The 13643-nt window shown below is 37.2% G+C and overlaps 1 protein-coding gene across 1 annotated transcript in view; it reads left to right on the top strand.

Moving 5' to 3' along the window:
* Positions 1 to 13112, top strand: part of Stk26 (serine/threonine protein kinase 26) — a 50691-nt gene extending 37579 nt beyond the window's left edge. Inside the window, exons 4-12 of the mRNA XM_013018174.1 lie at positions 1688 to 1744; positions 4470 to 4578; positions 4666 to 4823; positions 6010 to 6195; positions 7711 to 7859; positions 8856 to 8949; positions 9847 to 9909; positions 9990 to 10126; positions 12184 to 13112. Coding sequence (XP_012873628.1) covers positions 1688 to 1744; positions 4470 to 4578; positions 4666 to 4823; positions 6010 to 6195; positions 7711 to 7859; positions 8856 to 8949; positions 9847 to 9909; positions 9990 to 10126; positions 12184 to 12208 — 978 coding nt within the window. The 3' untranslated portion in view covers positions 12209 to 13112. The remainder of the gene's footprint in view (positions 1 to 1687; positions 1745 to 4469; positions 4579 to 4665; positions 4824 to 6009; positions 6196 to 7710; positions 7860 to 8855; positions 8950 to 9846; positions 9910 to 9989; positions 10127 to 12183) is intronic.
* Positions 13113 to 13643: the final 531 nt, after the last annotated feature.

The raw sequence follows: 13643 nt of genomic DNA, 5'->3' as shown, positions 1-13643 counted from the left end.
TGGTTGGTCGTGGGGCCTGAACTCTGGGCCTGGGCGCTGTCCCTCAGCTCTTCAGCTCAAGGAGAGCATTCTACCACTTGAGCTACAGCGCCTCTTCTGGTTTTCTGAGTGGTTTATTGGAGATAAGAATCTCACAGTCTTACCTGCCTGGGCTGGCTTTGAACTGCGATCCTCAGATCTCAACTTCCTGAGTAGCTAGGATTACAGGCATGAGCCATCGGTGCCTGGCCTAGACATTCTTTTATAAGAAAATAATTGTTTTTAAAAAATCCAAATATCTTCACTTAAAAACGAGTCTTGGAACACAATTCATTCACAACTTGACTTTTACCAGTGTAGTAAAAACCAACCTTTCCACTTCTAGTCAGCAATGTGGTCTCATAAAATTTCAGGGAATGCCATTCATGAAATGGTATGGAGAGAGGGAGAGGTGTCTCTAGTATTTCAGCTATGGCTGTTAAAAAAAAAAAAGGAGGTTAGTGGTTTGTTCCAAAGGGGAATTTTGTTGCATTCGGTTGGTTGGTTGATTGGTTGGTGTGTGTGTGTTTGTTTTATGGCCAGTTCTGGGGATCAAACCCAGGACCTCATATATGCTAGGTAACCAATCTACTACTGAGCTACATTCCGGCCCTCCAATATTTATCTTGTACAGCTATGTGTGCCCACACTTGTTTTAAAATGTGTGTGTATGTGTCACCCCCTATGAGTTCCATTGCCTCTTGTTCAGCTTATAATGAAGATAATTTTATTTGGAATGATCATATGGTTTTTAAACTACACACTCTTTTTCTTATCCATTTATATCAGAGAGAAAAAGCCAATATTCTTTCTGGATTGTATGTATGCACAGAAGTTTCTGTTAATTATTGCTGATAAAAGTTGCAAAGTACATTAAAACTAATAGGGCTAGAAGAAGAACTCAAGTGATTGCCTTAACATATATATATATATATATATGAAGCCTGGAGTTCAAATCCCAGGATTCCCTTCCTTCCCCCCCCCAAAAAAAACTCCTAAGAACAACAGTAATAACAGAAAAAAAACCCAGAAAGCCACAAATTAAAATGAGGCTAAATATGTACTGTCTTCCTCAAAAATTGTTTGGAAAGCAATATGTGCACATATGTCCACTTACCTCCATATTCTCCAATGTAACTATCTTTTTCCTTTCAATGTTTCCAAGATAATAATTTAAAGTTATGGTATTGGTTTTATAAAAAAAATACTGTTTAATGGTAAACAGTATTTGAATATTTTTAGCTATAGCAAAGGCTAAGTAGATTTGTTGGAGTATACGCTCAGAACTTTGCTTTCCAGTTTGAAAAGTTTTATGGAAAATAAATATTGGGGTTGGGAATGTGGCTTAGTGGTAGAGCGCTTGCCTTGCATGCATGAAGCCCTGGATTTGATTCCTCAGTACCACATACACAGAAAAAGCCAAAGTGGAGCTGTGGCTCAAGTGGTAAAGTGCTAGCCTTGAGCAAAAGAAGCTCAGGGACAGTGCCCAGGCTCAGAGTTCAAGCCTGAGGACTGGCAAAAGAAATATATATGATAGATTCCAAGTTAGGTACTTGTAGCCACTTTTAAATCTATATTGTGTAATCATTGTGTTAGATTTGAGATGATCTTTCAAATATGTTATTTTGGATCAAGTTTGTAATTATTAAATTGCTTCATGGCTTTACAGGGTTCAAAATTATGGATAATAATGGAATACCTGGGTGGAGGCTCAGCACTGGATCTTGTGAGTATTTTTAAATAATTACAACACTCATTCCCCCAACACACAAAGTTTAACATTTTTCTTTGGCGCCAGCTAAGTAATTACTTTTGTCAGGACCACTACACCTTATGTACATCAGCTGTCTCACATTGCTGATAGTCTAAAAAGGAAATGAAGCTGTGGCTCAAGTAGTAGATTGCTAGCCTTGAGGAAAGAAATTTAGGGATAGCGCTCAAGCCCTGAGTTCAACCGCCAAGACTGGTAAAACAAAACAAAACAAAACCACATAATTGGAGTAACTGTCACTAAAGATGATTATGAACTGAATATGTTCCACCCACATTCACTGTGGAAATCTTAATCCCTAGTTTGATGGTATTCAAAGGTAAGGCCTTTGGAAAAGAATTATGATGGCAGAGCCCTCAGGAATGACATCAGTGTCCTTACCAAGTGATCTAACAAGTATCTAAGGAGCATGAAACCCTGAGTTCAAACCCTCGTACTGCCAATAAAATAGGCAAAAAGAAATCTAGAGGATAACAAAATAAGATGAAAAGGAAATTTATAAAGTTGAGCAAATTAATTGAGCACACAAACGATAAATAGGGGTTTACAAACTAAGTAGGCCATGGCTTATTTTTATAAATAAAGTTTTATGAGGACAATTGCATCAGTTCAAAGAATGAAAACATTTGTTATTCTTTTCCTCTCTACCAGCAGGCTGAAGGAAACATTTGAGCTACCAGGTTTGAGGCAATTTTCTGTGTGATACAGAATCAGAAAACCTTACTATACCACTTTCCCTGCCCTGTCATGTAATCTTCCCTCCCACTGTCTTTCAGCATTTAGGGGAGATTTTTATTTGGAATTTTAAACTAAAACTATAACAAGTTCAAGAATCTTCTCTGTGTGTGTGTGTGTTTGTGTGTGTGTCTGTCTGTCTGTGTGTCTGTGTCTGTCTGTGTTTCTGTGTGTTAGTGTATGTTCTAGAGCTTGAACATAGGGTCTGGGCATTGTGTTTGAGCTTTTGTGCTAGGACTACAGGCGTGAGCCACCCATGCCAGCCCTTTTTGTTTGTTTTAACTTAAATATTTTAAAATTTTCTATATCAGGTAGTACATACACTGTCTTTTCCAGGCCAATTTACAAACTTTTGAGAACAAAGCTTCTTATGTGGATCTCACCTGTTTTTTTTAAAGTAACCGAGGGTATAGCTCCTTGATCCCTGCTAACATTTAATCATCAGGTGATACTAAATCCCAGTATTAATACGATGTTTGTGCATCAGTTATTTGGTACTTCCTCAGAATTTCATTACCAGCCATCATTAACGTGTCTCATTTTCACCTTTGAATGATTTTTAATCACTACTGTTTAAATAGAAACTTTTAGGGTGGAAGTTGATAGATTTGCAAGTAAATAGATAACCTTACCTAGGAAAGGGATGATTGAATTACAGATATCCCTGGAGTATACTGTATACCCAGACCACAGTTAGTATGAAATGGTGAGACTAAAATATAGGTTCTATTTTAAGCTGTTAAATTTCAACATGAAAGTGCCCTTTATTCAGTATAAATATGGCATTCATGAAAGATGAAATACACAAGGTGCCAAAGAGCCTTGAATCCCTCCCAGTGTGAGGCAGAGTGGACAGTGTTTGATTTTCAGCACCTCGTCCCTCCTTCCAGCAAACAGAACTCTACCTCTGACTTTCCCTTCCCACCCTTTCCTGTAATAATATTGTACAGTCCACTGTGTATGCTTTATGAGGTACCAGAATTTGAAAATAACCATTTATTTTAAAGAGAGATTTTCAAATATTCCATTACAAGTTCTTCTGAAACCTAATCATTGCTTTCCTTGTATTCTACTTGGAACTGTTGGCTTTGGTACAGGCAGGGTTAGGGAAAGGAAGGGAAATGTGTTAGGTTTATTTGAAAAATAATCATTCCACCATGATTTGAATTTTTACAATAAAAGTCTGAATCATTTAATTATTGCATTCCGGGATAATTTAAAGGGTATTTCTTAAAAAGGCTCTGTTCCTCACAGTATTATTAATACATATAAAATAGCAAGAACTGTTTAGTTGACCTGTCTGATCAAATCGTTGCTGATCTAAAAATCAAGTCAGGGCCAGTAGCTAATATTGGGAATTGAACTCTGGGCCTGAAGGCTATTAGCTAGTTCACTCAGGGCTGTTACTGCACAACTTGAACCACAGCTCCACTTCTGGCTTTTTGGTGATTAATTAGAAGTAAGAGTCATATGGACTTTTTGTGTCTGAGCTGGCTTTAAATCATGATTCTCAGAGCTCAGCTTTCTGAGTAACTAGAGTTATAGGTGTGAGCCACTAACAACAGACTAATAGGTAGTGACTTTTAATAGCAAATCCCAGAATTTAACTAGCTGCTTTTTTATTTTCCACCTAAAACAAAGACATGTAAATTGATCATCATTTACCATATTTCTTCACTCTTTGGTGAAAATAAAATGGTTTGTATGATCTTTGATTAACTTTTAAGTTTAATCCCTGAGATCCTCATTCATTTAGCCCATTGATAAAACTGTTTTGCTTTGTTTTCTACCTTAAACAATTTTCCTCATTTGTTCAAATGGTAGCTTAATAAACAGCGATTTTATTTGTGTAAGTGATGCCCTCATTGTAAAACTATCAGTTTGCAATTTTATTTCTGCATTTTTTTCAGTGTATCTGAAATATAAGTGTGTTTTTCTCTTCAAGCTGCGAGCTGGTCCATTTGATGAGTTCCAGATTGCTACTATGCTAAAAGAGATTTTGAAAGGTCTGGACTATCTGCATTCTGAAAAGAAAATTCACCGCGACATAAAAGGTACACAGCAGTCAAATGCAAACGTAAGAAAAACAGATGCAATGGAGGAAACTGAAGGTTCTTTTTTCTTTGTACTTTGCTCTCTAGCTGCCAATGTCTTGCTCTCAGAACAAGGAGATGTGAAACTTGCTGACTTTGGAGTGGCTGGCCAGCTGACTGATACACAAATTAAAAGAAACACCTTTGTGGGAACTCCATTTTGGATGGCTCCTGAAGTTATTCAACAGTCAGCTTATGACTCAAAGGTAATGTATCACATGGAAAAATGATTTTATTCTTATCGGTACAATCATCTGCTATCCGAGTTAATAACCTGCTCTATTTTCCCTTGCTTTTTGAGTGTGTCTTTAAGGAAGAATTTTTGTCATATGTTGCTGATTCATCATAAATTCCCTTCATGCTTGTAATATTGAACCTTATTCATTCCAGTGGCTTTCTATCCCACTTGGATAATATCCAAACTCCTTCTTGGGATGTACAAAGATCTACATGGTGTGACCATAGTCTCCTCTCCAACTTTATCTCTTAGCAAGTTCTTCTGTACTTTTCTGCTTCAGCCATAATGGCCTTGTTGGTCCCCAAACAGGACATTTGTTCTTATCTTTCTTTGTCTGAAATAATCTTCCACCCAATTAAGTCTCTGCTTGTACATTGTCTACACAGAGATGTCTTTCACAACCATCCTATGTAAATGTATAGCTCTCTTAATCCTATTCTTCATTCTCCCCTTGCTGTACTTATTGTTTCCTTCATAGAACTTAGCCATTGGACATTCTAATATTTATTAATCTGTCTGCCTTATTTACTACTTGAATCTTCCTTGCCTAGAATAGTGACGGGCACAAAGTACAAAAGTCGATCGTTTGTGTACCAATCATGAGGCTGAAACGTAGGGCCTTACATACTTGCTTGGCTTTTTAACTCAAGGTTAAAACTCTACTACTTGAGCCAGATTTCCACTTCCAGGTTTTTTCTTGTTACTTAGAGATAAGTATCTTTTGGCGTTTTCTGCCCAGACTGGCTGTGAACTATGATCTTCAGATCTTAGCATCCTAGGTAGCTATGATTACAGGTGTGAGCCACCAGAACCTAGGTCAACCATTTTTTATAAGTAAATTGTGTTGTTGTTGTTATTATTATTATTATTATCAGTCATGGGGCCTGAACTCTGGGCCTGGGCATTGTCCCTCAGCTCTTCAGCTCAAGGCTAGCACTCTACCACTTGAGCCACAGCGCCACTTCTGGCTTTTTCTGCTTATGTGGTGAGGAATCAAACCCAGGGCCTCATGCATGCGAGGCAAGCACTCTACTACTGAGCCACCTTCCCGGCCTGTTTTAAAAATTATTAACACTACATTTTTACAGATCTTCTTTTGCCAGTATGCTGGAATAAAGTTTCAAAGTAATGTACTTCTCTTTCTTTTACTTTAGGCTGACATTTGGTCATTGGGAATTACTGCCATTGAGCTCGCCAAAGGAGAGCCACCGAACTCTGATATGCATCCAATGAGAGTTCTGTTTCTTATCCCCAAAAACAATCCTCCAACTCTTGTTGGAGACTTTAGTAAGTCCTTTAAGGAGTTCATTGATGCTTGCCTGAATAAAGATCCATCATTTGTGAGTATATATTGCGACCACTATTTCTTTTCTATTATTAGATCTGCTTATAATAAGAGTGGCTTTTCCTACAGGGCATGTGAAAATCAGCCAAGATCCATCCACAAACCTGCTCTTCCCTTCTGTATTCCTATTGACACGTCTTTTTTTTTTTGCCAGTCCTGAGACTTGAACTCAGGGCCTGAGCACTGTCCTTGAGCTTTTGCTCAAGAATTGCACTCTACCACTTGAGTCATAGCACCACTTCTGGCCTTTCTGTTTATGTGGTATTAAGGAATTGAACCCAGGGCTTTATGCATATTAGGCAAGCACTCTACCACTAAGCTACATTCCCAACCCTCCTATTGACTTCTTAAACAAATCCTTAGTTGCTTTTCTCCTTCCCCTCAGGAGAGGGGTCTTTTAAGTCAATTGTTTTTTGCTCCTTAGATTCCTGTTTGATCTATTAATCATTTCTTTTTTTTCTTTCAAGGAGAAAAGGTTGAAGAAATTTATTTTATATTATTTAAAGTACCTGTATAAATATTCACGATGACTTTTTTCAAATCCTTTTTCAGTGGTAGAGCGATTGCCTTGCATGCCTGAGGCCCTGGGTTTGATTCCTCAGCACCACATAAGCAAAAAGGAAAAAGCCGGAAGTGGCGATGTGGCTCAAGTGGTAGAGCACTAGCCTTGAGCTGAAGAGCTGAGGGACAGCGCCCAGGCCCAGAGTTCAGGCCTCACAACCGGACCCAAAAAAAAATCAAATCCCTTTTTATTTTTCATACAAGCTATGTTTATATTTAACTATTTTATTTATTGTTTAGAAGCTCCAACATGACGTTTTATACATTGGATAGTTTAGTAAGCTTATTTATTTATATATTTATTTGGGAACTTTTATCCTTATTTTACTATAGTTAAAATGATGGTGCATTATGACTTTCTAGAGACTACAAATATTTGTGAATTGTTTAAGCTTAATATAAGTATTTTTAAGTTGAAAATAAATACTCTGATAATAATCAAATACTGGAGGAAATGATATCACCCCACAATGTCTGCTATTTATACTTAAATGCTTGATAAAGTAGGATTTGTAAGACATAGGAAAATAATACTGAAAGCAGGGGATCATAAAATGGGTGCAGATGATAGCAAACTACAGTCTTACTGGGTTTTGTGATATTTTTCAATTTATATTAAATGCACTAAAATTGTTTAAGTATTGAGATATTTTTACATGTTTATCTCTGCTTTTGAGAAAGCTTGATCTGCTGATTTGCTGGCAGGTAGGCTATCTTCTGCCCATTGGACTTTAACAAATTGGGGTACCAAAGTAGTAAATTTAAATGTGATTGCCTTGAGACACTTTGAAGATAGAAGTAGCTATTTTCTTATAGCATTTTACTTATTCTCATTCCTTTAGGTATATTTTTCTATTTTGCAGTTTAATAATTCAAATGTCTTTTAAACCCATCCTTTGCAATCACAGCCTTGAAATAGTCATATAACCTTCATTTTGCTTTGCCTTAGCGTCCCACAGCTAAAGAACTTTTGAAACACAAATTCATTGTAAAAAATTCCAAGAAGACTTCTTATCTGACTGAACTGATAGATCGATTTAAGAGATGGAAAGCAGAAGGACACAGTGATGATGAATCTGATTCTGAGGGTTCTGATTCGTATGTATAAATTACTTCTCTCTCTTTTTTTAAACATAGGAAGCCCATTTTAATGTGCTACACTTTTAAACAATGATCCAGCCTGCTTAATCTAGCATAAAATGCAAAGCACACTGTTTCAGAATCTGTAAAAGTCCTTTTCAGTCACCGTTTGTGGAATACAATGTATTTGAAAACTGAATGGCTCCAGTCTTAAATGGTCTTGGTCTAACCCCTAGTGGATACTTGAGTATATTACAAAATTTTGGAATAAGATTTGATTAAAGGTGTTATATTAGTTTGCAATGAATAATGAGGAGCTATATTTTCATATACTTTTGTGGCAACTGCATAATCCCTCTGGAGAACAGACCTACAGGCTTTTCCTACCTCTTGGCCATGTATCAAACTGTGAATAGACTGGTACACTAAAAAATATTCACTTATATGTATTTATCACCTGAAAAAGTTAGTGTTGTTTTAATGGCAGTATTTATAGCAATAATTCAACCTCTCAGTCCTTATCTTAATTTTGACCAGAAGAGTTTATAGGCTATGCCAGATTTTATTCTTCTAGTAAATGAACTGGAACAAAGATAATAAATAACAAATTTGTTTAGCTAATACACTCAGATTCCTGCATATATTTAAAAAATTGCCCAACATTTCTCTGGATAAAATATATTAGGGTCATTTATACATGTTCTACTCATAGTTAGCTACAGCTACCTATGAAAGCCATCCAATAAAGCTTGACTCAGCCCTGGGAATTGGTAGTGGTGAGGCATTTCTATATGTAGGGATCTCCATATGGGATTAGAATTGACCAGTGCAGCTACTCTTTGGAAAAATGCCGTTTCCCCCTGAAACTGAGATCAAAGCTTTTTTAAAAATTATACTGTGAGATTTTAACCATTGAGATAATCATCCCTTCAGATACTGCCTGCATTGATTTGGTGCTTTTAGCTTGCTGAATTATTTAGGAATCTATAAAGATATCGCTGGAAATCTCTTTAGGGAATCCACCAGCAAGGAAAGTAATGTTCATCCTGAATGGAGTTTCACCACTGTGCGAAAGAAGCCTGATCCAAAGAAACTGCAGAATGGGGCGGTATGGACCTGATTACTTCCTCTTGATCGACTCTTGCAAACTATGTAGTGGTGGTGGTGCTAGTTGTGTTGGTTGTTTTGGTCCAGTACTAGGGCTTGAAATCTGGGCCTCACTCTCTTGCTTCACTTTTTCATTCAAGGCTGGTGCTCTATCACTTGAGCCATACCTCCCTTTCTGCTTTTTGCTGGCTAATTAGAGATAAGATTCTCTTCAATTTGTCTGCCCAAGCTTCCTTCAAACTAGAATGCTTTGATCTTAGCTCTCTGAGTAGCTAAGAATACAGGTGGCTGCCCAACTATAGTGGGATTGTGATACATGAAATTATTAGAATTTAATACCTCTACCTGTCCGACTTACTCAGTATGTAGATAGCATGCTTCATTTATCATTAGTTTTGAACTAATTAAGAAAAGATAAGAGAAGTCATTTTTTACCAGTCTTGGGGCTTGAACTCAGGGATTGGGCACTGTCACTGAGCTTCTTTTGCTCAGGGCTAGCAATCTACCACTTGAGCCACAATACCACTTCTGGCTTCTTCTGTGTACGTGGTAGTTAGGAACTGAACCTGGGGCTTCATGCCTGCTAGGCAAGCACTCTACTACTAAGCACATTCCCAGCTCCAGTAGAAGTCATTTGAATGGTCATTGATGTTGTCAAAGTACATTTTGTACAGAGATAAATAGGCCCAAGTAATCATAGATAATCTATTCATGAAGTTAGAGGCCCTGCTGGATGATGGATGGGAGTTAATGACAGGAAGAAAGAATGGGGACTTGCTTTATCTTGGGTTTTTGAAGAGGGAAATTCAAATTAGTTCACATTTGTTACAGAATAACTAAGAAAAACATGAATGATTATTTTAATTTCATGGGTGTAATCTGTGTTATTTATTTAAAGGAGCAAGATTTTGTGCAGACTCTGAGCTGTTTGTCCATGATAATCACACCTGCGTTTGCTGAAGTAAGTGTAGCTTCTTTAACATTGGCTATGCATTTTAAGTTGTATAATATATTAAATGTTATACAATCAATCTTTCTTAGCTTAAACAGCAGGATGAGAATAATGCAACCAGGAATCAGGCAATTGAAGAACTTGAGAAAAGTATTGCTGTAGCTGAAGCCACCTGTCCTGGGATCACAGATAAAATGGTGAAGAAATTAATTGAAAAATTTCAAAAGTAAGTTTGAAGTGTCATTTATTTATTTATTTATTTATTTTCATAATTATTTTGTTGGTTGTGGGGCCTGAACTCTGGGCCTGAGCACTGTCCCTCAGCTCTTCAGCTCAAGGCTAGTGCCCTATCATGTGAACCACAGCACCACCACTTCTGGCTTTTTCTGCTTATGTGGTACTGAGTAATCAAACCTAGGGCCTCATGCATGCAAGGCAACACTCTACCATTGATTCACCTTCCTAGACCCTGAAGTGTCATTTTTTTAAAGAAAAAGTATATTGGTATTATAAAACTTTAAAAACTTGAAAAAGGAAATCAAAACAGAACTTAGAAAGTGGCAAGAAAAAGTATATTGGTATTATATCAGCTGTGAATTTATCGTCCTTTGTAACTTAATGCAATCATTTCAGTTATTTGTACAAACTCACTTCCTAAGAGTTGTGTGCTTGGGCTGGGAAGGTGGCTTAATGGTAGAGTGCTTGCCTTGCATGCATGAGGCTCTGGGTTCGATTCCTCAGCACCACATAAGCAGAAAAAAGCCGGAAGTGGTGCTATGGCTCAAGTGGTAGAGCGCTATCCTTGAACTGAAGAGTTAAGGGACAGTGCCCAGGCCCAGAGTTCAGGTCCCATGACCGACAAAAAAACCAACCAAATAAAAAAAAAAGGAAAAAAAAAGAGTTGTGTGCTTGAAAATGGCTTTATGTCTGCCTTAATCATTAGTTTTTGAATTCTGATGTTCATACATAACATGTAGGTTTGCATAATATAGAATGGCCTGGCTTTTCTCTTTCTCTACTAGTAGGGGAATGGATCACATCCTTACTCTAACTCTTGTAAGCTTAATTTAGGAATACTTACATTCTTGCTAATGTCTTCACAAGTATAGAAGTGCCACTATTTGTATAGCTGAGGTACGCATATAAAAAGTTAACCACACATGTTAGTACATGCTTATAATCCTAACACTCAGAGGTGGAGGGAGGAGGATCTTGAGTTCTAGACTAGCCATGGTTATGTAACTGACATTATCTCAATTGTCTTTTAAATTTTTAGGTCCTTATATATAATTTCAATTTCTATGCTGTCTCAAAGTATTTCATTTGGTTTTATTTTAAAAAGTTCTTACATTTGCTGGGCAGTGGTGGCTCACACCTGTGATTCTAGCTGCTCAGGAGGCTGAGATCTTAGGATTGCAGTTTGAAGCCATCCTGGGCAGCAAGTCCATGAGACACTTACCTGCAATTAACCAAAAAAATCCCAGAAGTAGCGCTTTGGCTTAAGTGGTACAGCCCCATCCTTGAGCAAAGAAAGCCAAGTGAGACTACAAGGTCCTGAGTTCAAGCCTCAGTATTGGCACCAAAAGAAAACCCCATTCTCACATATAATTTTAAAATTATTTTCTTAGACTTGATTTGTATTTAAATGTACATATTCAATCTTTACCTTAGTAGTTATGAAGTGATCATCTTAGTGCACCTTTAGATTTCATTGTATTCATGATGCCAACTGGGATCAAGATGAATAAACTATATAGCATGTAAAATCAAACACTGAAAAACCCCCAAAACTTTCCATCCAATAAAGCCCCTTGCGTTCATAAGCTAAAGCCCTCTGAAAATCCCTATGTTTGAACAGGAAACTATCATCTGTTATCCAGTTTGCAGACCAATCCATTGGAAGATGTGAAATCAGACACTAAAGGGTCTTCAGTAAAAGAACTTCATTTGCTAACTCTCATTTCAGAGTTCTTTTTTTGTAGGGGGGGCCAGGGGATCAGTTGTGGGGCTTGAACTCTGGGCCTGGGCACTGTCTGAGCTCCTCAGGTCAAAACTAGTACTCTACAACTTTAAGCCACAGCAACACTTCCGATTTTCTGGTGGCTAGTTGGAGATAAGACTCTCAGGTACTTCCTTGCCCAAGCTGGCTTTGAACCATAATCCTCAGCTCTCAGCCTCCGGAGTAGCTAGGATTACAGATGTGAGCCACCGGTGCCTGGCTGCAGAGTTTTTTAAGTGATGAATATGAACATACACAACTAATTGAAGTATTTCATTTCATAGGTGTTCTGCAGAAGATTCCTCCTAAGAAATTTCTTGTAGCTGGCTTCTGTTTCATATGAAATCAGAGAATCCCACCAAAGTTACTTCAAGCTTAATGATGTTTAACTCATGAGTTCCACGTGCCTTTGCAACATTCAAGATTTAGAAGTCATTCGACTATTTTGTGATGGTGTTTATCATTTTATATTTTAAAGGGATTATTTTGTAAGGAATAACTTTTAATACTATAGTTTCACCTGTAATGTAGTAAATTTTGAGATACAGTTTGGCTTTTAGGTATTATTTCTTCAGTTACTAGGATGAATACCTTTTGTGCTTTAAATTTCAGTTAACTGTATACTCATGACACATACAGGTCTTTCAAAGTCATCATTAATATTCATCTTTTATAAACCATAAAACTTCAAACAGCATTTTTTACACAAGCATGTTCTTAAAGTGATTATTTGTAGGGAGGTAGAAATAAGTCATACCTTCTAAAAACAGAAGCTTTTACTACACTCTTAGAAATGAAATCTAGAAAAGTGTTGACTTCTACCCAGGCAGCTCACCTCAGTGAGTATCACATCAATACAAGTACCTCTTCGTGCACAGTATTTATCTTCACTTTTAGATGGAAGAGGCAACTATTATTTAATATGCTGTGAGACACTTAAAGCAATATCATTTAGCTAAGGATGAATTTTTAATTATACTACAGGAGTTAGTCTGGCTTCATTCTTTAAATCTTCCACTTCAACTCAACAGATTGGAGCCTCATAGTTCTTGAAGAAACCATAACATTTATTATATGCTGGGATTCTCAGAGCTTTAGATTGTCATGTAATTAGATACCTGACCAACAGGTATGAATATAATTTCAACACCAGCATCTTTTTTTTTTTTGCCAGTCTTGGGGTTTGAATTCAGGGCCTGGATATGTCCCTGAGCTGCTTTTGCTCAGCACTAGTACTCTATCACTTGAGCCACAGCTCCACTTCCGGCCATTTCTGAGTAGTTTAGTGGAGATGAGAGTCTCACAGGCTTCCCTGCCTGGGTTGGCTTTGAACCGCCATCCTCAGATCTCAGCCTCCTGAGTAGCTAGGATTACAGGCGTGAGCCACCAGTGCCTGGCTCACCAGCATCTTTTTGATATGGCAGTTAAATCTCCTATGAGCTATTTATATGTTTTTTGTTCTTCATAATTATCAGCACATAAGCATTGTTTTTAACCTTTGAAAGGGTATTTAAATGAGCATTGTCCAGTATATATGAGAATAAACATAGTACAGGAGGATTTCTGTCCACTCAAAGGTAAGTTAGACTGTACAGTCAATTTTCAGTTGTATTTATGGTACTGTTAAGTGGGTAATACTGTTTTCTTTAAGAGCAGTATATATATATATATATATGTATGCATATATATATACATATACATATATATATATATATATATATATATAAAATGCCTGCCTAAGTGC

This window comes from Dipodomys ordii, unplaced genomic scaffold (assembly GCF_000151885.1).
Source record: "Dipodomys ordii isolate 6190 unplaced genomic scaffold, Dord_2.0 Scaffold38, whole genome shotgun sequence".
NCBI lineage: Eukaryota > Metazoa > Chordata > Mammalia > Rodentia > Heteromyidae > Dipodomys > Dipodomys ordii.
Note: the sequence above shows the minus strand (reverse complement) of the source record. Positions and strands in the feature narration are given on the sequence as shown.